A 25,329-nucleotide genomic window follows, 5' to 3' on the forward strand; every position below is an offset into this window, starting at 1 on the left:
TAAAAACCATTTTTCTTTCAGCCTAGATTGAAATTCCTCAAGCTTTCAAAGAACATATGTTGTGACAGAAGAATTTTTTTTTCCACACATAGCAAACAATCCCTAATTTTCACAGCTAGAGTCAACCCTCTTTACAGGCCTCACTTTAGAAGAACAGCAAGACATCCGGATATTTTTATATTTTATTTCACTGTCAAAGTTTTTATTCAGAATTCACATTTAAAAATTAACATTACTGAAGCACAGAAAATACTGTTGCTGAAAAAAACCCCAAAAAAATCAAAATGAACTTGACATTTCTCTAAAAGAAGTCCTGTTTAGTTATTTTGTTGCAAATAGAACTTTTAAAAAATAATTCTTATCTACCTGGTGATCAGCAAACTCAAAGACTTTCTCTTCACAACTTTGATTGGAATGAATTCCAAAAAGAAACAAATGATAAGACAGAATTAGAAAACCAGCAGATTTATACAGGCAATAAAGTATGAAAGATTATCATAAACAGGCTCATCCTTTCACTACAGGCATGCCCTGCACTGTTCACTTCTTGCCAGAGACACAATTCCAAAACCATCCAGGAAATATGAACTAGCAGGAGTCATCACCACGACAATCCCCATTTAGAGCTTTGCTTTCAAGTTAATACAGTCCCTTGGCTACAAAAATCTATACCAGAAGAAAGAAATTCTGGGAGAAAGAAGCAACAGTAATTTTAAAAGCAGCATCCTCTCTTCTAGAACCTAGTGACTGCAAAGCACAGGAGTAGCAACACAGACAATAGAGAAGAGCCACATACAAAATTGGGAAGCCTTCCCCTGAAGAGAGGTTTGAACAGCAGGTTTTCACAATTTGTACAGAGAATTCCTACTGCCTAAAACCCACCTCCACACTAGAAAGACCCACCTCTAATAGAGGGTAAGGCATTCGGGTCTACTTCACAGATTTCTGCAGTTGAAATTTCCTTTAATCCTTCTTTCGGGATTTGGCTTTGAAATTCTTAGATCTACATTGTGATAAGAGGCAGAATAACCTAGAAGTAGCAAGTTCTGTCAGTTGCATGACCTGATGGTTCCAAGAACATTTGAGTTTTCAGTATGAACTTATCACAGTAACCCAACCGCAGTTTTAGCTACTGCAACTACTCTGAAAGTTCAAGTCCTGAGATAAAATATATTATATGAGATGCATTACACCAGAAAATTAATCCTATTTGGAGATTTTTTTCCCCCTCCAATCCAAACAAATTTTCCCTGATTTGTTTTAGAATGAAAGCCAACCCATAATTTGAATAATATCCACAGGCTGCTTAAAATTTGTGCAAAAAAAGGAGTCTTAATAAATCTGGAGAAATTAAAATATGAACATCGAATCCCTTGCTACCTATGCTGTCAAGTATTTGGAGATGGCCCTAAGCTTGAGTTGGAGACTGTGACCATTGAAATAGATGATGTTAAAAAATGCTATATTTAATATGCCACTTTTAATAAGTTGCAAAACATTTTTCAACTTCTACAGTAGCTTCTGAGTCCTTTCATCTTAACACCCAAGTTTTCCTAGATAAGGAAGTAGTCAGCTACTTTACCTCTGACTTCACAGATTCTGGCCTCAATGATGATCTGTTTCCAAAAGGAAAATCCACTTCAAACTTTGGCTAGCCCAGAGCCTGGGCTGTGACTCACCTGTGGTTCTCCCAGCAGGTATGACTCAAATTCAGCTGAACAGTTTTGTTCTCCCCACAGCAGTGGTAAGCAGCAATCATGCAGCCTCCTTAAAAGCACTATATCATCCATGAGCTTCTTCAGAAAAATACCAAATACTAAACAGTGACCCCACTTCACAAATGGCTAACATTCCGCTCAAGGCTTATGGCTTCTGGAATTTGTGGATGTCTAGTGGATCTTGCCATCATATCTGGATAAAACTCTTTTAGAGCAGCTACAAAGCATCTCATCCCTTTTGAAAAACATGCCTGGACCTTTAGCTTCTGGCATCTCAAGCTCAGCAAAATACAGATAGGAACTTAGCACACAGTAGAAAACAAACTCTTGACACATCAGTGTTGTGAGGCAACTTCCCTTTGAGCAATTCTGCATTAATTCTCTTTGGGCTTCAAATATATAAACCATGCAACAGGCAGAATCTACAAGTTTAAGGAAACTTAGATCTAAATTCAGACCCTTGTATCTACAGGTAACAGAGATGCCAAAGAAACCTATAGTGTTTACTGTTTTGCCTAAATCCCACTGGCTGTATTGGAAGCTCATATTCTTAAATCACATTTAAGATGCAAAACCTACATAATTCCTATTTTTTATTTCTCCAAGTACGAGCAATTTTTTTCAGCATAAGAGAGACTCATACCTAAATTCTCTCTATCAGCTTTCCAAGGTGAGAAATACTGTGTAAAGAGTTAACACTTTTATTTGTTAAAAAGAACAAAGTTTAGAAAAGTTCCAGTATCCAGTGGGTCAGAAGGCAAGTCATATCTAACCAGTAAACATTGAAGAGAACTGGTTTCCCTATGACATCTGCCAAACTTCTCAGTAAGGCATGGAAAATTCAGTAAATGACCTCCTAAAAAGTACTGTTTGGTATAACCCTGATGATAGCAATGAGAAATAGCATAACTATAAATCACAACTATGTAACACAATCACAATTCTGTTATTGCTTATAACAGAATTTGTCAGACCAAAGAAGCCCTACTGTTACTTCTCACTCAGTTTCAAGGCTAATGAATCTAGCTGAAGAAAATTATCCTGCTTATGTTGAACTATTTGAGTTTCAATACAGCTACCACATTATTCCTTTTTGTCAGCCTAATTCAGTATTCAGAAGCACCAGCATTAGCCAGGAGGAACTTGGCAAATTATTTCTCTTAAAAGTTCCAGTCTTTAAGAACTATGAATTTAAGCATAAGATAGAACTGTTTCTTGACAAGAAGGGTAATAATGCAAGAAAATGAAGACCTTTAATCTAATTCCCCCTGCTAAGCTGTAATTGTCAGATATTTTCCAAGTATTGAGACAATCTCACTTCATATTTAGCCAGAAGTAGGCCCACATACCACACCAAGATCTCTGAGGTACTGCTGCTACCCTGTTTCACTGCTTAAATCCCTTTCCTCAGACAGGCACCAAGTCTCACTTTGACATTAACATTGAAGTGATTTCTAAGACAAGCAGAGCAACACACTAGGATGGGAGGAAATATTTTCATAGACTGCCACTATCTCTCCCATTTTGCCTGTGAGCATCAGTAAGTTTAAAATAAACAAGATTGACTGAGACTGTACGGGGGCACACATAGCTGTTACTCTAACTCAGTGTGCCCACCAGGGCTGAAAATCAAGGAACCTAATTACCATAACAAGTTTTTTCAGAGTCACCAGAATAATCTGCTTATCGTATGTATGGCTGGACAGAAGAAAAACACAAACTTATTCTGGCTTTCTTCCTTGAGCGAACATCAGCAATTCACTCATCAGCAGAACTGTTGTTCTTCTTTGGAGTTGCAGCTTTTAGAGGAAGGGCACACCCTAGGATGCTGCCTGAGCTGCAAAATTTGTGGCTGGACAGCACATTTTCTCATGAAGCATGTTTGTTTCTATAGAGGAGCTCCCACAATTCTATTCATTAAGGCTTATTTGTCAGATGGACTGATAGTTGGATGGAGCAATAAGGAATCCTGGCTCCTTCCACAAGGTGGTAGAACCCCTCACAGGATACATTTCCCTCTTTTCACTGCTCTTAAAATATCCTTAACTATGCACCACTTGTACTTCTGCTTCAGATACACAACCCAGGGGTCAGATACACAAGTGTCTGAAAGATTACAAGGGTGGAGAAAGACTGCAAGTTTCTCACTAATTACAACAATTACTAGGTGATAGAGGAAGTGGTTGTGGCCAGAACAAATTGTCTCTAAATGCTGTTCAGGCTTTTTCTGCCATTCCCTCATCTTCTCTCAGTATACACTGTTCATCCAAGCCCAGTGTCTCACTATACTGGTGAGCAGGAAAAAAAATGGCAAAGTCCCTCACTAACAGCAACATTCCTCAGAGCTTTACTTTCCTCAAGGCATTTCCATAAATCCAAGGACAACTTTTTTCCTACACTGTAAATATGCTTACGGTATACTGAAAATTGTCTAACCTTAATCCTATTCCACAGACTCTAAACTGATTTAAAGTGAATTTCAGCAGACAACAAGGAGAGTTATTTTATGTGGTCAGCATGCATTCCACTAGCTACAGACAGTGCCGCATCACAGAATGAGGCATGGCTAGCAGAAATGAAATTATCAGGTGGAATAAAGATAACAAGCAGCATTTTCTGAATGAAAGTGCAATATCAAGGTCAATTTATAAACAAGTGACTGCTGAAATGGCTAAATTGGCAAGGTTAGTACAGACTTCAAGAACAAATCTGTCTTTTGGAAAAGGTCTGACCGAACAAGTGTTAAAGCAAATTCAGTATCAACATCCTCATACAAAATAGTGCAATTATGTAAGTAATATTTAAATAGTAACTAACGTTTAAGTTATACCTTTTGTTAAAAGTATTAAAAAAGAGAACAAAGGAATGTTCATGCTGTAAATCACAGCACAGACTCAGTGATAAAGCCTTGACCTTCATGGGCATAAAGTAAAAAAATCTCCATACACACAATACTCAAATTCTTAATGCTATTATGTATTAGCATCCCAAAAAAAAAAAGAAAATCAGTTGCACTAACTCTTCAGCTAAAAAGTTGTTTCAATGTCACTCTGTTCTTAAACCCAACAAAACCATCTCATTACAGTGAACTCATATCTGCATCAAGAACATTCAAGCAACTAAGTTTTTCAAACCAAGAACACTAACTCCTTATTTACAGAAGGTAAATTATTAAATTTCTTGTCACACAATTACCTGAAGAGCTCTTTTGCTTCAAGGAACTGAAGCTGTGCAAACTGTATAAAACCTGCTTGCTGCAGGATTCGTTTGTACATTACCTATAAAAAAGAAGGAGGGGGAAAAAAGGTTTATTATATTTGTATTTATGCAATGCTAGTTACTACTGCAATAGCTACCTGCCAATAACAGCAAACAAATGATCTTCAGCCACACTTGACAAGTCACAAGCAAAATAAACCTTGATCATCTACATATCTTGAATCTGCTGCCCAGATTAATTTCTTACACAAATATGTGTGAACACAACACTGCTCATGAGTACTTACTAAAAGCAAAGTCAACAAACAGCAAGTTTAAGTTATCTTGTTCAAATAATGACTTATCTGATATCACACTGACTTGCTTCAAGTTTTTTGAGTTATTTGCAAACATAAAAGCCAATGGTTACCTTTGAAGTTCCCCACAATTCAGTAAGCACTAAAAATAAAGATGGTCCCAACTTGACCACACACAGCCACTTCCTTCCTATCTCATCTCTCTGGGGCGAAACTGCTGGCAATTCTCATAGTGTCATCCTCAGCTGTTGGCCATATTTTTGACTTTCTGCCAGTTTTGCTATTGGATTTTTTTTTTTTAATAAAAAAATCTTCCAAAACAACTCAACCTATCTAATATGCAGTACATTATGCAATGTACCATAAAAATATGGTCAAAGACGAAGAAAACCATAATGTGGAAAGTTATTTGTTATGCAACTTTATTGTTAAGGTTACACCAAGACAAAAAATATTTAAATAAAGCTCAGTAGAAAGAGAACACAAAAACTACTTTAAATGATAGCTAGTTATTAAATCTGAATGGTCAACCAACTACCAAGATTAAATGAAATCCTTGTGCTCAGAATATTTCCAACGGCAAAAGAGAAATACTAAAAGCAAGGAACCTAAACTGTACTCTGCAGAGCATTCCCATTTGTAGCAACACTGGTATTTTGGCAAATACACCCAGCTACTTTCTCATGTCCTCAGTTTTTCCCTTCAACTTGCTCATGCATACACAGCTTTCTAATGGTTCACACTGCACATGAAGGCTGTTACTAATATCAGACTTAAAAAAAACATTTTCAATAAAAAGTTCCCAGAGAAACTACAATACAATAGGAACATATTCCAGGAAGGAATTGTTGAAGAGCACCAGGCCTCAAGTACAGTAGGCTGATACTCTGACTGATGATTTTTCACCTTGATTAAAGGTTATGGATTTACCAACTGAAAAGCTTCGTTTCAGTCCATTTAGTCTGTGCATAGTTTACTAATGGTTTGTCTAATGGAAATATTTAATCTCTGCTGTTAGCAAGTCTCTAAAATGTTTTGTAACGTTGTGAGCCTTTTCTTGCCTCCCCAGTGTATAGGAGAAAAGGGGAAACAGAGAGTAATGTTCTCAGGCACAGTTTTTCAGACAAATATAATATAAAATTAAACAAAAATTAATTCATGACATCTTTATATTAACTAATGCTTTACATTCAATGTAATGATTAAAAATAGAGTTAACTAAAGCTAAAAGAGAATTTAATTAGAGTTACGAAGTAAAGCTTCTTTAGGGGATTGACTCACCAAATATCCAGAATATTTTGGATTTCTGACAGTGTAATTTCACCAATACACAGTAATCTGTGAACCAGTGAATACCTACCTGGTCACCTTCCTAATGACACCGCTGAAGGATTAAATTCTGCAAATATTTGCATCTCATGGCAGCAGAAAAACATTAAAATCCAGCCTGTCATTCCAGGGAATGACTTCGTACCCCACTGACTAGTACCAAAAGCACATAGGCTGGCATTTTTCCCCCCACAAAGCCTGTTTTCAATTTTTGCGATAGAGTGATCACTAAAATTTACATATTTAGTCAATTATGATTTTATAATAAAGCTGGATTTAATTTCACTGAAAGCGCTGCTTTAATTGCAGAGCTTAGTCCGTACAGCATCTTTTTAACAAAAAGTGGAAAAGAGTTCATTGATAGTGTAACTATAGGTTGAAGGAACCAGTTTTAAATTTGAACTGATAAAGTGGTATTCACTTTCATTTAAATGTTGTCATATCACCAATTCTCCCTTAAAGACATGAAAAAAAATTGTAGAATATCAACAGACAGACACTTTCTCATCTTTTTTAAGGGGCCATGATGAGATAGGCAGTACCCAGGTAGATTTTTTGCTGACAGTATAAGCACTAGATATTAAGATGTCCTAGGGTAAAGGTTATGGAGGAAAACAGAGCAGATTACGGAAAATCCAATATTCCCTTTCTCACAGTTTTTTAAGGAATGGGCTAGATCTATATGTCAAACACACACAGTTAAATTCTGTTTATGACAGAAAAAAACCTTCAGTTCTTCCAGATCTGTTTGTCAGATCTGGAACAGGCTTCTTTTAAAAAGGTACTAAGCTACACCCAGCCAAAATGCAATACATTGTTTAGCCCTTTATAATTTCTGAAGAACCACCACAGGACTTGCAATTCTTTAGGCAAACTCTGCACTGTTGACTGAATTCATATAAGAAAACAGTAGCTACAAAAACATGACATAAGTTTTGTATTAATTCACAACTGAAAAAGCAATAGAAAAAAGAAGGATGACTGCTGAAGCTGTGGTTGCTGTAGCCTTAATTCTCTCAGCTGCTAAAAAAATCCTTTCTAAAATAGTCATAATTAACAATTACATTGTCCAAAGGAATTTTTCTAGAAAGCCATTTTGTCTTTTGGGTCATATTTGGGTGCAGTTAATGTTTTTTGAAACTAAAAAGAATTAGGAAGGAAAAAAAAAAAAAGATACCTATGCAAGATGTGTGTCAATCTAACCAAGGTCTTCACTACCATCAACCATGATTTCTGCAAACGTCAGCTGTCCTGAAAAATTAATAAGTAGTATTCAGTCATTTCATGGTAGCATGGTAGAAAGGCCTCTGTATTCCATCAAAAATTATATCCAGCAGAGCCATCTCCTTGGGGCACTTTGGCTTAGCGTTTTTTACCTAGCAGGAATTCCTGATGCTCAAAAACAAAGAAATTTTCATCTGTTAGGGCAAAGCTAAATTTGCAGTCTGCAGGGACCACAAGTTAAAAAACAGGTTAGAGCTTCTAAGATGTGACCTGCTACTTTTCATTAACTAAATATTGACTGTACAAATCATTCTGAGAGTACAGTACTTCATTGCTGCTATTCCACTATCATCCTGCATTACCAGCATATATACATATATATATTTATGCTGTTATACAGAGGGAGAGCATGCACCCATGTATGTATGCAGTGACCAAGTACTGAATTGTAGGGGAAAAAAACCCCAAGTCCTCAAATCTGCCCTGCAGCACCCTGAGTTCAAGTTACCCATAAGGTGGAATCAACCATTGCAAACTGCAGAATTAAAGGGACATGTGACAAAGGGAACACGATACTTCATGAACCACACAATAAAAATCACTGTCATGTAAGGATAGATTATAGTGGCTGGATCAAGTACCTTACTGCCAACCCTATGCACCCCATCCTACTGCTTGTACAAAATGGCAAAATAAGGCCTTGAAAGCGTGAGTTGTTCAGGATTCAGTAATGCTTGCAGACAGATACCAGAAGATACCTATTAGAAAATACCAATTTTCTAATAGATATGTATTATCTGAGGACAGCTCTCAGAAGGGAGTTAGAAATGAGAGACCGTGTGATCAGTTAAAGTATGTCAAAGAAATGTTGCAAAAATATAAACAAGGCATGCAATTTGGTTGAGGTCCATCAGACTTCTATTACACAAGACTACAGCAAAGCAAGACTGATGTGCCTGTAACAAACCTGTAATGACAACACCAGGTATCAGAGTCCCCTTAGAAAGCAAACTTGACATGTTACATTTCCAGCTACAGATAAGCTCTGAAAAACTGGAGCAATGTCTCAACAACTAGGCCAAGCTGAGTCATTTTAGTAGGAGTCAGTGGGAAACTCCTTCAATTCAAGAATTTGATAACTGGCTAATATCAGTTTACAAATACACCCCAGAAGTAGCTATTTTGCTTACAAGTACTATGTTTTCTGGGTTTCCGCTGAAGCATTGAGTTAAAGTAACTGAACACCCTTAAAAGCATACCAAGTTGAAAGAACTTCCAATATTCTAGGAAACTAATTTCAGGAAGAACAACCCTGCACACTTAAGATATTTATGAAAAGAAAGCAACATTTTAAAGGCTGAAAAAAATCATAATACAATAAAACTGAGGAAGAATGAGATTCTACATCACGTATTTTAGATAATGAAGTGTAGTTCATCCTGTGGCATAATACAGAAAGTCATCTCCCACACTAAATCTAAATGAACTGTAAAGAAATAATTGGAAAATTATAGGCCATCATACATAGAAGACATTGCTTAGATCATGCATCCTGCCCTCACAGCAAGATTTTTGTTTGCTTACTTAAACAGATTGGAAGAGAAAAGTAGGAAGTGAAGATGCAAAGCAAATCATGCTGGAAACTGAAGTCTGTATTTGCCTAAATACTCTTCAGCTTCAAGTACTTTCAGGTAGTTGGACCTTCACAAAAGGATGGGAACGCTTTTCTCAACAAGGTTTTCAGTTCCAGCAGTCTCCCAGTTGCTCACTTAAGAGAGGAGTTAAGGATCAAAATAAAGCTGATACAAGTTTCATTTAATGATTGCATTTCAGGCCTTAACTGAAACTGAAATGAAAAGGAATTAGAAGCTTCTTGAAATTTGGAAAAAAAAATAGGATATCCTGACAGTCAGAATAATTTTGAACCATTGCAATCCTGTAACTTCCAGAATCATGTACACCTTTTTAAACAAACCAAAAGTAACAACTGTTTTAATGGCAACAAAATGCTCTAAAGTATATTAAAAAAAGGAAAACAACAGATTTTCTGCAGGTTACAGATCAAATTTTGCTTTTACAATAGGAAAGAAACTAAGTCAAAAATTCATTTACCTACTCCATGAGCAGAGATGTCATGCTGCTTTTTACAAGTCTCTAAATAGGAGCAAATACAGTAGAATATGTATGGCAATATAAATCAGGGGTAGAAGGGAATGAGTACAAATCTTTAATTCACACTGTAATCAAAGAGTTTGTAAGACATTTCGCCACACAAAAACCTTTAAATCTGAGTTACACAGCAGTACAAGCATTACTTGTAAGAGCCTGGAAGTAAGATGCACTTGCTTAAGATTTCCCATCACTTAACTCTGAAGTTAAGTGCTACCTGTGGAGTTTAGGATATGGTGAGAATCTTCGATAAAAAAAATAAAATTTCAAGATTCTAATGTGAAATAAATTATACATTTTTAAACAGCAATAGGAAATAAGAACTGAATCTAGTACCAAGGAAGAATTCATTGGGTTTTCTGCCACCAGGTTTCTGGTTTTGCTTTGTTTTCAATTCTCTCAAGTTACAAATTGAAAAAAAATTCAACAAAACCCCAGAAGAACAACAGCATTCAACCCTTCCAATGTCACAGCTTCTGCAAGTACAAAACAGTTTAGCAGAACACCTATTTCCTCAGGCTGAAATCATAAAAGGTATTACAACTTCTCTGCAATGTACATTCTTCCCCCACGTTCTCCAGTCACTTGACCAATGGAATACACGACCCCACTGTGAAATTTATGTTTTCATGAAAATTAAAGGAAGGACAAACCTGAAATTTCTCTTTTGGAATATTCCTTCGAGCTCCTTTTGCCAGAACAAGGGCTTCTTCCACTCTGTGGCTAGCTAGAAGATCTTGAATCTGTTTTTCCAAAGGTAGTGGCACCAAGATATACACACCCTTATTAGTAGCAACAATCACCTTTCCTGGACAGGACAAACAGATACATTCAATTAACAGCCTGTATAGAAAAAAGCAATTTCAGAACTAACTTTAAAATACACAATTTAAGATACAAGAACTTAAATAGGGTTAAAGTCTCAAAAGTGACCTTGTCTGCTACCACTTTTACGTGACAGTACAGTTTACCAATGAATTCCACCCCAAAAATACAGAGATAATGGTAAATTTATTCAGTTACAGCAGTTTTTTTTTCCACTCAAAGTAAGAGAAATGGGTTAGACTCACTCATGATGAACTAAGCTGGCAAGGCCACTGAAATTATTGTCCAGATTCCAGAGAGTAGGCTTTTAACTAGAAGGTATTTCTCTGGGCTTATATTAGAAAATTTTAAGACAGACATCAAATCTAGCAAGAATTATACAGTTCACAGTGCTAGAGTTTGTAGTTGTTCTGGGAAAAAAAAACAATAGTAGCATGGTATAATCCACAATTATGAGTTCCCAATTGAAGAACAGATCAATAGAAATTCTTGTATTTTTTTTGGTAAAAATTCTATGTGAAAGATCCAATTTTAAACCTCTTACACAGATATTTTAAAAAATATTTATCTTTTGTATTCCTTTCTAATATGTAAGAATTTTGTCAGGATAGTCAATGGACAATTACTGAGTTGTAGCATTAAATTAACATTGCTCCTTTGAAAGAAATAATCAAGTTACAAGAAAAAGCTCTAACTCCATAGACTGCTACCCAACAATTAACTTGACAATTACAGCACATTTAAAGAGCATACATTTTGTCAGAAATGGGGAATGGAATTACTGCAGTCTTCAAGGAATCTAATGAGGAAAGCACTTGCAACGAAAGTTTCAACAGTCAACATACTTGTTAGATTGTTTAAAAAACAAACCCAAGTGACTTCAGTGGTTGTTCCAGAATTACAGATGCAACAAAGTGTCCTTCTTAATACCTTCAAAGTCCTGTAGAATGTGGCCTTCTTTAAAAGGCAGGGTTTGCTTTTGCTGCTGGTCCAGCATGCTGTGCACCGTAATGAACTCATCATCGAGAGCAACCACGTAAGGAAAGCACAAAGCTGCCCCAATCACGTTCTCTGACCAGTGCACTGGGGCACGCTGTGAAATCCCATCTACAGTAGCAAACATGCCTAGAAAAAGCGAAAAACAAAGCCTGAGGCTTGTGCTAGCTGAAGACCAAAGACTGTTGCTTTCCCAACACAAAGCAGGGTATCAAGGTACAGCAATGGAAAGTCTCAGAGCAGGTGCAGTACCAAGGGAGCATGATGACAACACATCACACCTTCCTGGACCTGACAGATATGTTGGTTAACTCAGTTCCATTTTTTTTTTTTTTCATTCTCCTTCAGCATGGGAACAGACAATGCCAAAAACTGAGAAGAGATGACTACTGAAACAAACTAGCAAGAATTATTCAAGTTTAGTAAGTTTAAGAGATTTCTTAAAGGAATTATGCCATGTAGTTTGAATTCATTCCAGAACAGTAACACTCGCTGAGACCCAGCTTTCAATCAATCTTGCCTTAGTAGGAGCTGCAGACCTGCAGCACCTGACCTATCTGGCAATGCAGATGTGTTTGTTCCTGTAGTGGGCAATGTCTTTGTAGTGTACAATGTCTACAGAGCATTTTGGTGGACCCAATTGTTTACTTACACTTTTTCACTTTTGCTACAGCCAACCTTTTCAGAGAGCAAGGGCCCAGCTCCTTGGGGTGAGTCACTTCCTGTCAAGCATCTGCATTTCCAATCATGAGAAAATGAGGCTGTGTAAAGACTTTCTATTAATACAATGAGAATGCCTATGCTGTTTTCAGAATAACCAGATTAAAGCTTCAGTTAAGTTGCAGGGTGTTTTTTGTCATTACCTTTCCTCATGCCTATTCTGTCCCCCATTCTTCTCCTAGCTTAATAAACTTTTAAATTGCTTTAGGACCACATGTCACTGGTTCTATTCATATAGATATTTCCCAATTCTAAGAGATTGATTGAAGAGAAATTTCAGTTGCAATTTTCAGGCCTAGTTCCATAAATATTTACCAGCACAATGTAAACTTCTCTTCTAAATATGAATTCATACCCTTTAAACCAAGAATTCTCATGCCATTAAAAAGACAAGCCCATGAAAATTGATCTTTGGCAGCATTGAGCCACTTGACAGCTGGCAGAATAAATCTGAGCTCTAAAGAACAGAAGAGATTAAAAGATTATGTTATTCAATTTACAAAATCTCTTCCAAACAGAAGATAATGAGGCAAGGCGAGCTGGGTACAAGGACCTTCTTGGAATGAAAAAAAAAAAAAAAAAAAAAAAAAGGAAAACAGAGAAAACACAACAAAATATTGTAAACTTTTACAGAACTACAGTGTAGAGACCAAGCTTTTGGCTCCCTTGCAGCGGCGTTCAAATGATCAACTCTTTTCCTTTGACTAAGGGTTCTTTTTCACTACACTAATCAGCTCTTCAACCACAGCCACCTTACAGAAAATTTCCAAGTCATAATATAGAATTCCTAACTTACTTTATAGATCTTGATATTCTTACGACTGAGCAGTAAAATTTTATGTCAGGAAAAATGTACTGTCCAGTTTTAAAGGCTTTCAGTTGTTATTCCATGATATAATCCCACTTCAAAACATGGGAGAAAACCTGTACTAAATACATGGTAACCAGTAATAAACTTAGGGCTTATTATATTTGAAAGACTAATTCTTAGGCTTTTCTATGTCTTTGTTGTTATAACAAATAATTATAAACCCCATTTTTTTTTTTTAATTAAAAAGCTCCTTTTTAGGTAATTTACAAAAATCCTTTATGGTAGTGAAAAGATATGCATTACAGTCAATGTCTCTCTACATCCCTCTGCCTTCAATAGCTAGAGCTTCTGTGACAAAATGATGCATTTTTTGTCTTCATCCAGCTCTCACCTAACAATAATAAACATAACTACAACCAGGAACCACAGCCTTTTTATAGTACAGGAATGCATCTGATGAAACCTGAGATGAGGCCGGCAACCAATTCCATATTAAAAATTGCATAGGCTACCCACGAATCACAAGAGTTACCTGAAACAAAGTTACAGTTACCAGCACCAAAAGATACAGCAATATTCTGTATCATCTGCAAACTTGTTGAAGGCGTGCCCTTCCCTACCTAAAATGAGGTTAGTATTGACCTCGCATTGGCCCCCCGGGGTACAAGACTAGTGACTGGTCCCCAGCTGTGCTCTGCACTGCTGACTCCAAATCTTTCAGCCAAGCTTTCAATCCACCTCAGCTGTTCCTGCAGCCCATTCTTCATCCTTTTATCTACAAAAGATGTCATGGCAGAGAGAGTCAAAGCCCTGCTGAACTTCACAGGATCACAGCTCTCCCCTCATTCGCCAAGCTGGCCTCTAATCACAGAAGCCAGTCTGGTCAGGCAATTTCCCCTTTTTAAATCCACATGGATTACTTCAAATCACATCCTTGCCCTTTGTATATTTGGAAACAGCTTCCAGGATTTTCTCAGATCACCTTCCTGAGGGATCAGGATAGGGCCAGCTGTACTTCCCTGGTTCCTTTCTCTTGATCACCTAAGGCAGGAGTGAAAACATTTGTTTTCTTCCAGTTCTGACAAACATCCTCTGACCATCATGCTATTTCAAAGTTAATAAATTTGCCTCACAATGACATTGACCATCACCCTCAAGCATTCATGAGAACATCCCATCAGGTCCCAAGGATTTGTCTGCCCAGTTTATTTAAATGTTCCATAACCTGATCCTTCTCTGCTGAGGGCAGATTTTCCCACTGTTCCTAAGGGCTGATGATTCCTGAAAGAAGGTCATACCAGTAGAATGACATAAAGAAGGCATAAAGCACCTCAGTCTTTTTCATGCCCTTTAGCATCAGGTCCTCCACCCCATTTAACAGCAGGCTTCCACTAGCCTTCCTCTGCTGCTGATATGCTTGTAGAAGCTCTTTCTGCTGCCTTTCATGGTGTTCAGCAGAGTCAATGCCAGATGAACATTGGCCTCTGCCCTGGTTTTGAACAGAGTTCATTTTCTTCCTAGAAGCTCGTGTTTTGGATTGAGTAGAACAATGCTGATAACACATTGACGTTCAACAAAGCACACCCCTTCATCATCTCCTCAGTCACTATAAGTGGACTCTGGAAAACTCCTGGCCTCCTTGTTTGCTGCTGTGCTGCCCCTTTAGAAGGTACTGGAGTGGTTCAAATGCACCCTAAAAACCAGGGCCTGCAAATGTAGATTTCTTCTGGTTACCTAAAGAGGGTCTTACCTACACATCTTTTTTCTGATGAAGTGGTCTGTTTCAGGCACTCACCACAATGAGTCTGCTCACCCATGTTAGTTTACTCTCTAACCCAAATCCATAAACTCTGATCTGCCTCCTCCTCTGTTCCAAGGCACCCCACCACATCTTTCTACTGCTCCCATGTAAAGGGTAACCCCCATTGCAGCTGTTAAAACACAGCTGTGCTGATTTTCCAGAAAATGTGAGAGAGCTTCCACTACTACAATGTTCTGTAAAGATTTCTTTCTCTGCATATGTCTGAAGCAGAACTTCTTCAGCTCTGTTTGCTGCTTATGAAGTCTCATCACACCACTTTGCACAGCCTACCACCACCACACCTAATCTAAATCCAACTCACCATGTTGCTCAGTCAAGATGGCAAAAACACTTTTGCCTCACTTGACCTGGTGGATCCCATCTCTTCCTTAAATAGGGATCCACAGTCCTAAATGACAAAACCAATCAGCACAGACTATACAATCCACTGGTGATCTGCACAATCCAGGTACTCCTCCTCAAGATGTTTCCTTACCAGCAGGATTAATGAGAAAAGCCTCATCTCCAATATGAGGGAGTTTCCCACTACTATTATTTGCCAATTCCTCCTGGTGCTACTGCATTGTACAGGCTCGGATAATTTGTTGGAAAGAACTTCCTGCTTTTCATCTGCTACTTTAAGCACTGAGCATATTATATAGATGTAGATCAGCAAGCAGAAAAGGAGAATTCTTCCCATTAGGAGAAGTCATGAGTTTCCGGTGTCAGCCATCACAGAGCAGCAGAGACCCAGCCTGTCCTTCCCCTCTGTACAGCTGGAGGTTGAAGCCTCTTGCCTGGGTCCTGGAAAAGATTCAATTTCCTTTTTGCCATCTCTGGTGCCATGTACTCTGCTGACCAACCACTGTATCTTGTTTATTTGGCAACAGAAATCCTCAACTGAGCACACATACAGGCAAGGACAATATTTTTTTCCTTGGTCCAGTTTCAGCAAGAGGCAGAGGCACTCTGTTCAGCTCAAGCTATGAGGAGCTGCACCCTCCATTGGGAGCTCAGCCTGAGTCAACACCTCACACCTTTTGGGGCAGTTGTTCCAGCTGCTGCAGGGAAGCATATCCTATGCCAATACCAAGAAGTGTCTCCTGTAATTTTAAATACTTAAAACCTCTGTACAGCAGGAAATCTGATTAAAAACATGCAACAAGAGCTTCACAACTAAAAAACTGAATTTTGGTAAGCAGTTTCATATGTATCAGAAAGGACTGATTTTCAACTGTAAATTAACTAATTAGTAGACAGAATGAAGAGTGCCAAAAATGAAGCTCCTCCTGCTTTAGAAAGAAAGAGCTAAATACTAACTGCAAGTAAAGACAACAAAGTACCAAATGGCTAAGGATCTGCTATGAACAATTCTGACAATCAGTTTAAAATCCAAGGTACAGATAAAGAAAAAGGTTACATACACAATAAATTCAGGGATGTTTTACACTGATTATAATTTTAAGCACTTGCAATCTAAATTCCAGTCTTAATTCAAAAGAAAATAAATACAAATAAATGTCACTTCAAACACTCTAAAGCCAAATTAATGCAGAATATCTCCACCTCTGTAAAAGAGATTGAACTTAGCATAGATGCTCTACCAAGTGCCAAACCAGTATGCCCTGATCAATGAGACATATGAAACAAAATAAAATTAGAACTGAAGATTTACATCAAGCCTTTTCAAATTCATGCATTCCACAGCAGAGGCTCACCTGAGATACCAAGATACACAACACTTATCTACTTATAAAGGTGCCCAACCATCTTCATAACTCTAAAGAGACAACTGTTAAAGACACTAGGAATTCTACCAAGGAAGAACAGCAAGATGGATAATACTTAGTCAAAACATCAGTGGGGAGGGAATAGAGAACATGAGATAAAAAAAGATTAATTAAGCAAGGAAAAACTATACAGTTGATAGCAAATACTCTAACAGGTCTCTGAGGCAGAAGAAGAAAGACTTTGCCTGTATCAGGAGGATAAGAGTGGTTTATAGCATGTTTACAGCAGCACTAGTACCCTTGCTTAAGATCTCCCATACCTGACATTCTACTTACACAAGAATGTTGGACTTCATAAGTAACTTTCATGTATACCTCTTATAGTACACCAGACAAAACCAAAAGTCAGGCTAAATAAAATTTTGATTCCTTACTAAATACAATTATGCTTTTGAAATTATATTCTTTAAAAAAAAAAAAAAAAAGAAAAGAGAAATTAGTTGAATGGCATCTGGTTTGACATGCCTAAAATAAATTTAAAAATTAAAGTAAGAATGGAATCTTCTCAGAAAATCAGCTAATTGACAAATTTTAACTTCTCTAGCACAGTTAATGTCCAAAAATACATGTCCATATTTAAAATAACTAAGAGCTTTAATAGGAAGTGGGGAGCCAAAATGACTTAGAAAAGCCTTATATCAATAAAAAAACAACCCAAGTTCATCTTGGAACATCTTTAACTCACGTAAACTCAAATTCTACTGAAAATCTACTTCTTTAGAGAAAAGCTGGTGAGTAGATGTGCATTCTACTCACAAAGCAAAACTTCAGTAAAAGCAACCGATTTTCTTTGGAATTTATATTGCACACTTTATTTTCTTTGGAATTTATATTAAAAAAACAAAACTGAATTACGAACCTAAATAGCTGTGAACTTTGTGCCATACTATTCCTAATGTTTCAGGGAAAATATATGAACAGTTTCCCCTGAAAGGAGAGTCATATGGCAAACAGCATGAAAGCGTTCTGCCTGTGGCCTGTCAGCTCTGGGATATTACAGCTTTTCCAAAAAAAGCTCAAGATTACTGACCTCATAGCATATTGTCCATTTAGATAGATTACAGTAGTCCTTACAATCATCTTTCAGACAAGAGCTTGATTTCACATGATTTAACTTTGGTTTTGCAATATTTAAACTATCATTTTCTGTAACAGAGCTGAAAAATACTACTAAAATATTAAGCAAATGAGAGCACAGAAACTGGGTAGTATCTGATAACACCTGCAGTTAGGACAGCATTTACTATTATAGGAGGTAGGATGCAACTTACTTCCACTAAAATTTCTTATTAATACTGTAGTACAACATACCTTCTTGTGAATCTGTTAAAATCTATAAAATGGACTTCCTATCAGCTCCTCTGAATAGCAACTGAGGACAAAAATAATTCATCTACACTAATTGAACAATTTTGTAGCAATGTCCACAAACCCAGTCCCTCTAGTCACTAGAGACTATCAATCTCTGAAATTTCACTTGGTACCCAACAATTTTTTTTCCTAGGCACTGCAAGATACAATGCAGTGAAGCTTTGATTAAAATAAAACACATTATTAGAATAAAAATAATCACAAAATTTTCTGCATTAAAAAAACAGTGTGGTTTTGTATAGTTATAATAGTACTAAGTATCAAAAATTTACCATCCCCCTTTTTTTCTCAGCATTCCAACACAGACCTGTGAAGGAAATCATCATTATTATGCATAACACTTCATTTGTAAATCTCTACTTCAGAGAAATAAAGAGAAGTTATAAAAATTGCAAAAAATTAAAATCCTTAGTCTCACCTAGGCCTCCAGGGCCAGCCAACAGAAACTCTTGTCTGCCTATTCTTTTCACAATTGGCCGTTTCTCATCACTGCAATAAGGAAATAGGTCCTGGGAGACGCCAGTATTGTAATTCAAAATTATATACTGTGTAGTAAGGGCAAGGCATAAGTAGTAACCATCTACAGCCACAGCACAGGGTTGTTCTGGAGTAAACACTTCCTTCACTATCTGGACTCTGTCTTCAAACACCATGAACATTTGAATGGTCCGACGCTTGACCGAGATAATGCAAACTTCAACGCAGAAAGGATCCCCACTCACAGGGTTTTCATTCAGTGTGAATGCCACAGCTCCTTTGATCCTAGCACCAGTGGGGACAGGTTCCAAGTTGATCATGTTCACTAGTGTTATTGTGTTGTCACAAAGCACAAGCAGTCTGGTGAGGGCAGAGGCTGCTTTCAACTCGCTCACAGGCTTCTTCAAACCCAGGTATTTGTGTAGTTGCTTGGTGGCAGCAAAAGTTATTTTTCCAGCTGTCGATACCTTTTCGTCCAACAGGAAATGATAGATAAAGCAGTCATTGGTTCCAATATAGAGGTTCTTCCCACAACACTCAATGCACTCGATGTTAATGTAATTTTTGTCTCCCATTAACATCTCCCGCTCAACAGCAGAAACGAGCTTGAAAGCTTTAACACTCATTGTGTCTTCTGGGTGATCTAATTAAAGAGAAAAAAACACTACTATTTACCTCTGCACATAGAATCAAATATCAGAGATAACAATTTAACAGCCACTGATACAAAAACTTAACTATTGCATATTTTAATAGTCTATACTCTATTTCCAACCCAACTACACAAACCAGAGCATGCACATTAATGACCACAGAAATTAATAAAATTGTATGCTTCTACTTCTAACCTATTCTGAAACGAATTCACAACAGCATCCAGCTAGTCTTAAGTGATGCTTTCTCCACAAGTACCGAGCATATTATTGGCTCTCAGACACTGGCACTACAAGAGGTTATTGCCAGTACCCAGTTACTTATAAACCTGTCATGCACAGGTTTCTATCACCTGTACATGAAAACAGAGTAGCTTCAGGTCTTAGATTTCCTGAGAGGCTACAAGGCATTTAGTGCTACTAGTTAACATGTCATGTTGCTTTACACTCCACTGTAGGCCTTAATACACAGCCCTTTCACAAAATATCTCAGGTATATTCCATTAACACATATTTTACATTCCTTAGTCTCCAGCAATCAGAAATGCATAGTTTCCAAGCCAGTTAACTTACACAAGGTATCATCCAACTCATAATAAAAGTTGTTGGTTTGGGTCTGTATCTATTTTTTTAAACATATGCAGAGTGCATGGCCCATAAAGCATTCATTAAGTTCGAGATCCAGTATCATAGAAATTCAGAGTATTTCTGTTCTCCACTACCACAATAATTCCAAATGTCTGTCTTTAAGTGCTAACCAGCACTTCTAATACTTTTCAGCAAACTATACCAACTCTTCTCCAACCAAGCACAGTCAAGAGACAGATGCAGTTTATGAAGCAGATAATACTGTTTTAAAAACAATCCATGCAATTGTATTATAGCTCAGATTTGTGTTATTTTTATAAGAAACCAGCAAGACAACTGTGCTCAACACTCCAAAGAGCAAATGAGAAACTGCTGACCTTGTTTAATCACCTTTTAATTTGTCATGACTTGTCTGTAATGGTCACTTAGCCACACAGGCACAACATTAAACATCTCACACATACACAATTGCTTCTACTCCACATGTACAGTGGTGGTACAAAACATCAAATGAAATCTCTGTGGACCAACAGAGAAACCAACATCAACAAAATGCTCCTGTAAACAAAATTGAAACTAAAACAATCAAAACAAATTCAGTTTCCCATTACTACATCTAACAAAACCCTTTGTTTTTACACCAGAACACTAAAAACCATGGTCAAAAAATTCTATAACTGAGTTAGAAAAGATGAGGTACACAACTTGCAGGTAATCATGAAATAAAATTATATAAAACTAAGATTACGGCTAGAATCAAACCACATTACCAAGTAAGTGTTCGTACCAAATACTTCAGAGTTCATTTTTTCGGTTGTAATCAGAAGTTAAAAATATTTTAGTTTGAGCTTCCATGGCATTTTCAAGTTCCATCCTCACCTGGAGTGTAAATTAGTGTTATGACCTTCAACAAAAAACCCAAACCAAAACCAAAAAAACAAACAAAAACAACCAACCAAATAAACCCAGGAAGCACTAGAGAAACATCCGAGGGTAAAATGATAATGCAAGTCAGGCAACACAGCCACCTTCGACATGATCAAAAGAAACACAGCATTTTAACTTAGAGAGGGCTGTCCAAAGGTTGACTGCCAAAACAACTCCAACAGCTCTTAAAAGTCTGTTTGTAACCTGAAGTGATAAACTACCATCTGCACAGGTCAGGCAGCTTTCTTACAAGAAGTTGCCAAGGATTTAGTTCATGTTCCTGCAGCCCAAATTAAAAATGTTAATATCTGCCACTGAGAGAAATGCAAAATTTTACTCCTAACCAAGATGAAAAAGTCCAAAAGAGTTTCCTAAATCAAAGTTCACGAAAATTAAAAGTATGAAAGAAATCTTAACAGATACATGACTCCTGATCAGAAAGAACAATAGATCCATAGTACTACATAAGTCTGATTACAAAGAAATGAAAACATTGAATAGAATAAAAAAAATATGAGAAAAAGCTTTTAAGAACAAAGAATGCCAACATGCATGACCTGGACATAACATCTTTTTTAGCTTTTATCTTGTTCTCATCTATGAAACCTTAGGGGCCAGTGAGCACTGCAAAGGAACAGGTTCTGCAGAACATGCTGCTCCTCTGAAGTGCAAGAGGCCACCCCATAGTTATAGGTAGTAATTTTTATACTACATTTAGATGTAAGAAGCCCGGAAAACAAGATAATGGGGATGTTTTCCTGTCAAAGAAAAATAAAGCAATATTCAAGAAAACAATCAGTCTAGTAGACGCTGATTTTTAAGCGCAATAATAACCCCGCACGCACGCATTTCCTGCAAGAAGTGGGAAGCAGCTCTCCCCCGCTGCAGTTAGGCAATAACCTTGCATTACATTGTGCTTGCCCTGCCTGGGAGAGCAACACCCTGCCTCCCTCTCTCACCTGCGTGGGCTCCAATTAACCCGCGGTACAACTCCCCCGAGCCCGGAGCCCCCGGCAGCCCGGGGATAGCGCTGCCCGTCCCCCCACACACCCCGCGCCCAGCCAGGCCCGCCGCCGGCCGGCCCCAGCGCGCCCGCCTCCGCCCGCCCGGACACGGAGCCTCTCCCGCCGCCCTCCCCAGCACCTGCCGCCGCTCGGCGGAGCCGGGCCCGCCGCTCCGAGGCCTCGCGGTGCGGTGCCGGCGGCCGGAGCCGCCTCGGGGCGCGCTGGGATCCGCCGGCGGCGGGCGGGGGGGACGCGCCGCTTCCGGTGCGGCGCCGGGCCCGCCCCGGCCGCGTCACCGGGCCCGGGCAGCGGCGGGAACGCGTCCGGTCACGTGCGGGAAACCCGCCTGCCCCGGCCGGGAAACGCCGGTGCGCCGCGGGAGCGCCGCGGCTTCGCGGCCGGGAGAAGAGAGTAATACTTATATATATATATATATATATATACACACACATATTTATATGTAAGAATTATTTATTTATTTATTGTTTATTTATTTATTTATAATATGAATATTTTTATTTTAATATTTTTATATTTAGGTATTTATTTACTTATATAAGACAGTCCAAAGCCTTGGGTATACACACACTCACACACACACACACACACACACACACATATCTATATCTATATCTATATCTATATCTATATCTATCTATATCTATATCTATATCTATATCTATATCTATATCTATATCTATAATCTATAATCTATATACATATATATATGTGCATATATATGTGTATATATATAAATATGTGTGTATATATATATGTGTATATATAAATATATGTATGTGTATATATATATATATATATATGGGAGATGCTTTTTTCGGGTTCCCAGAAAGTGCCCTCACTGAAATTTGACTTAATAATAGTAATAGTATAAGTCTCATATTTATTATGAGACTTACTGTAGTAAGTAAGTCTCATATATATATTTATATATAATATTTTATATATTATATGTATCATATGTTATAAGAAATGTACTACTATTATCTTATATATTTGTATATATTATAGTACTATAATAATATACATAATAATAGAATAATTATAATATATAATAATCTAGTCTGTATTAATAATCTAGATAAATAATATATAAATATATATTTTATATATAAAACTCTCAACTATGAAATGTTAATAAATTTAATTACTTAACAGCAGAATTTCCTTGTTAAAGCTTAGGGCTTGTCATGCCTCAGTGACCTAGGAGGAGGTTAACACAGCTTGGCAAGAAGGGTGTGCTACTGATAGTGGACACAAAGAATGCAGACTTTGTGGGCCAAAAATACATTTGGCAAAATTCCCAAGATAAGGAAGATACTAACAAAGCCTTCCCATCAACTCTGCTGGAATCAGTTCCAACTGGATAAAAAGCAATTCCTGAAGGAAGACTGCTATGTTGCTATGTTCACTGACTCATGGCCCAAGAAATACACTGCTCAAGAGAAGAGGAAGACTGTGCAGGCTAATCAGCATGAGAAATGAGGGAATCATTGACCAATATAAGTCTAATTAATGAAAGAACTATGTAATTTGTAGCCAATGAACATTAATGTCTTTGTTTGCTAAAATAGGTAAATGGTAAGTTTTGACGGTCATCATGCTGGCTATGTGGATTTGCTGCTCAGCATATTTTTCTGCACAGAACCATAAATAATTCAAATATCTCAATTCTCTGTGTGGATTGGACTCTTGCACACTGGGTGAAAGAAGCTGTTTTGGGACAACACATACAGCTAATGAACAAAGTAAAGAGGAATGTGTCAGAAATTATGTAAAGCATTTTTTTTTCTAATTGTAAAATCTTAAAAAGAAAAATAATAGAAAATGGTACCTGGTATCATTTATTTAAAATTACCCTATTGTAGTAACAAAAAAAAAAAAACAACAAAAAAACACAAAAAAACCCCAACAAAAAACCCCACAAAAACAAAAAAAAAAAAACCCAAAAAACTCTACTAAGAAATGCAATAGGATCACTCAACAAATCCATGAAAACAATATAGATCATTAAAATTCTATTATTTTTACAGCAATTGGAAAAGAAACAGTATATATTTTTATCAGATGCTTGCATTTCATCCCTTTCAGAACTTTATTGTGAGAGGACATGCTTTGGTTAATCAAAGAGGAACTATAATTTTGTACAAATGCCTACAAAGTAAATAGTAACAAGAAAATCACAGGGTACTAATTTGGTTAGCAGGGATATGTTTCTGTGAGGCAGAACTTGCAAGGTACTTTAGGAAGAGGGAGATGATCCATGTAATTTACAAGAAAGTAATTTAATTCATTGAAATAAGCACCAAAATTCAGGCTGAACATTCACCCTAGAAGCTATATTCATTTACAAGATTACTTGAGTTCAGTTATTTTGTGACATAATTGGCTGAAGTGAGAAATGAATGAGAAAATGAAAGTAGAACTAGTCTGTAGCTGTGTACCTCCTGGGCACACAACTATAAAGCTGGGGCTTTGGGCAGCCCCGGTACCCAGCCCATGCTTTCCCCTTGAACGCAACTTCCCTGAAGATAAAAAGCACAAGGGAACAAATTGTATATACTGCCAGAAGACACTTGTGAGGAAGCCATATAATATAATGTTACTATTTGTACACTTAAATGATTTTTAAATACTGAACATTTGAATTTATGCCTTTTGAAGTAGGCTCCAAAGTGACATAGTCATGTATCTTCAACTCCTTCCACATGGCTGTACTTTTATTGTGTTACATTGTTGCCTATGCTTTGCAATTCTGTAAAATGCATCAAGTACCTCAAATTACCTTGTAATTTTATGTTTTAAAAGCTACATGGTTATTTACACATACTTGTAATTCTGTATTCTGCTTTTAAATACCTAAGCAGGTGACAATCTCCAATGGGCGGGTAGCTATTGTGCTTCGGAATTACAAAGTAACTTTTGTTGTTGCCTATCAAGCAGCATTAACCAGTGGGTGTTCCAACTATGGGCAGGACGGAGGCCGTGTTTGATTTCATAGCAAAGTTCTGGCATGCAGCAGCACAAAGCGCTCATACTCTTATGTGCTGACAGAATGACAATAAAACAGATGTTCTCCTCACCTTATCAGCAACACCTAACTCCCTCAAGGGCAGAGAGGCTTTGCAGAGAAACCTAGAAACATTAGAGAGCTGTGCAATCACCAGCTGTATGATGCTTAACAAGGGCGAGTGATGGATTCTGCACCTGGGATGGGACAGCCCTGGATGTATGGAGAGACTGGGGAACAAGAGGCTGGAGAGCAGTGCCATGGAAAGGGACCCAGGGGTCAAAGGCAAGTCGAACATGAGCCAGCAGTGCCCTGGCAGCCAGGAGAGCCAAGCCTGTCCTGGGGGCATCAGGCACAGCATGGCCAGCCGGGCAAGGGAGGGG

At 37.6% G+C, this 25,329-nt stretch overlaps 1 protein-coding gene and 1 long non-coding RNA gene across 2 annotated transcripts in view; one reads left to right on the forward strand and one right to left on the reverse strand.

The window, feature by feature from the left end:
* Positions 1-22,188, reverse strand: part of TGFBRAP1 (transforming growth factor beta receptor associated protein 1) — a 36,561-nt gene extending 14,373 nt beyond the window's left edge. Inside the window, exons 1-5 of the mRNA XM_030278952.4 lie at positions 22,058-22,188; positions 18,688-19,389; positions 11,711-11,905; positions 10,609-10,763; positions 4,914-4,996 (exon numbers count right to left, since the gene is read on the reverse strand). Of these exons, the coding sequence (XP_030134812.4) occupies positions 4,914-4,996; positions 10,609-10,763; positions 11,711-11,905; positions 18,688-19,372 (1,118 nt within the window). The 5' untranslated portion in view covers positions 19,373-19,389; positions 22,058-22,188. The remainder of the gene's footprint in view (positions 1-4,913; positions 4,997-10,608; positions 10,764-11,710; positions 11,906-18,687; positions 19,390-22,057) is intronic.
* A 51-nt stretch (positions 22,189-22,239) lies between these two features.
* LOC140684665 (uncharacterized) lies at positions 22,240-24,761 on the forward strand. The gene is made up of 2 exons (XR_012057263.1): positions 22,240-22,329; positions 23,114-24,761. It is a non-coding gene; the product is annotated as an uncharacterized lncRNA (long non-coding RNA).
* Positions 24,762-25,329: the final 568 nt, after the last annotated feature.

Source organism: Taeniopygia guttata, chromosome 1 (assembly GCF_048771995.1).
Source record: "Taeniopygia guttata chromosome 1, bTaeGut7.mat, whole genome shotgun sequence".
Classification (NCBI taxonomy): domain Eukaryota; kingdom Metazoa; phylum Chordata; class Aves; order Passeriformes; family Estrildidae; genus Taeniopygia; species Taeniopygia guttata.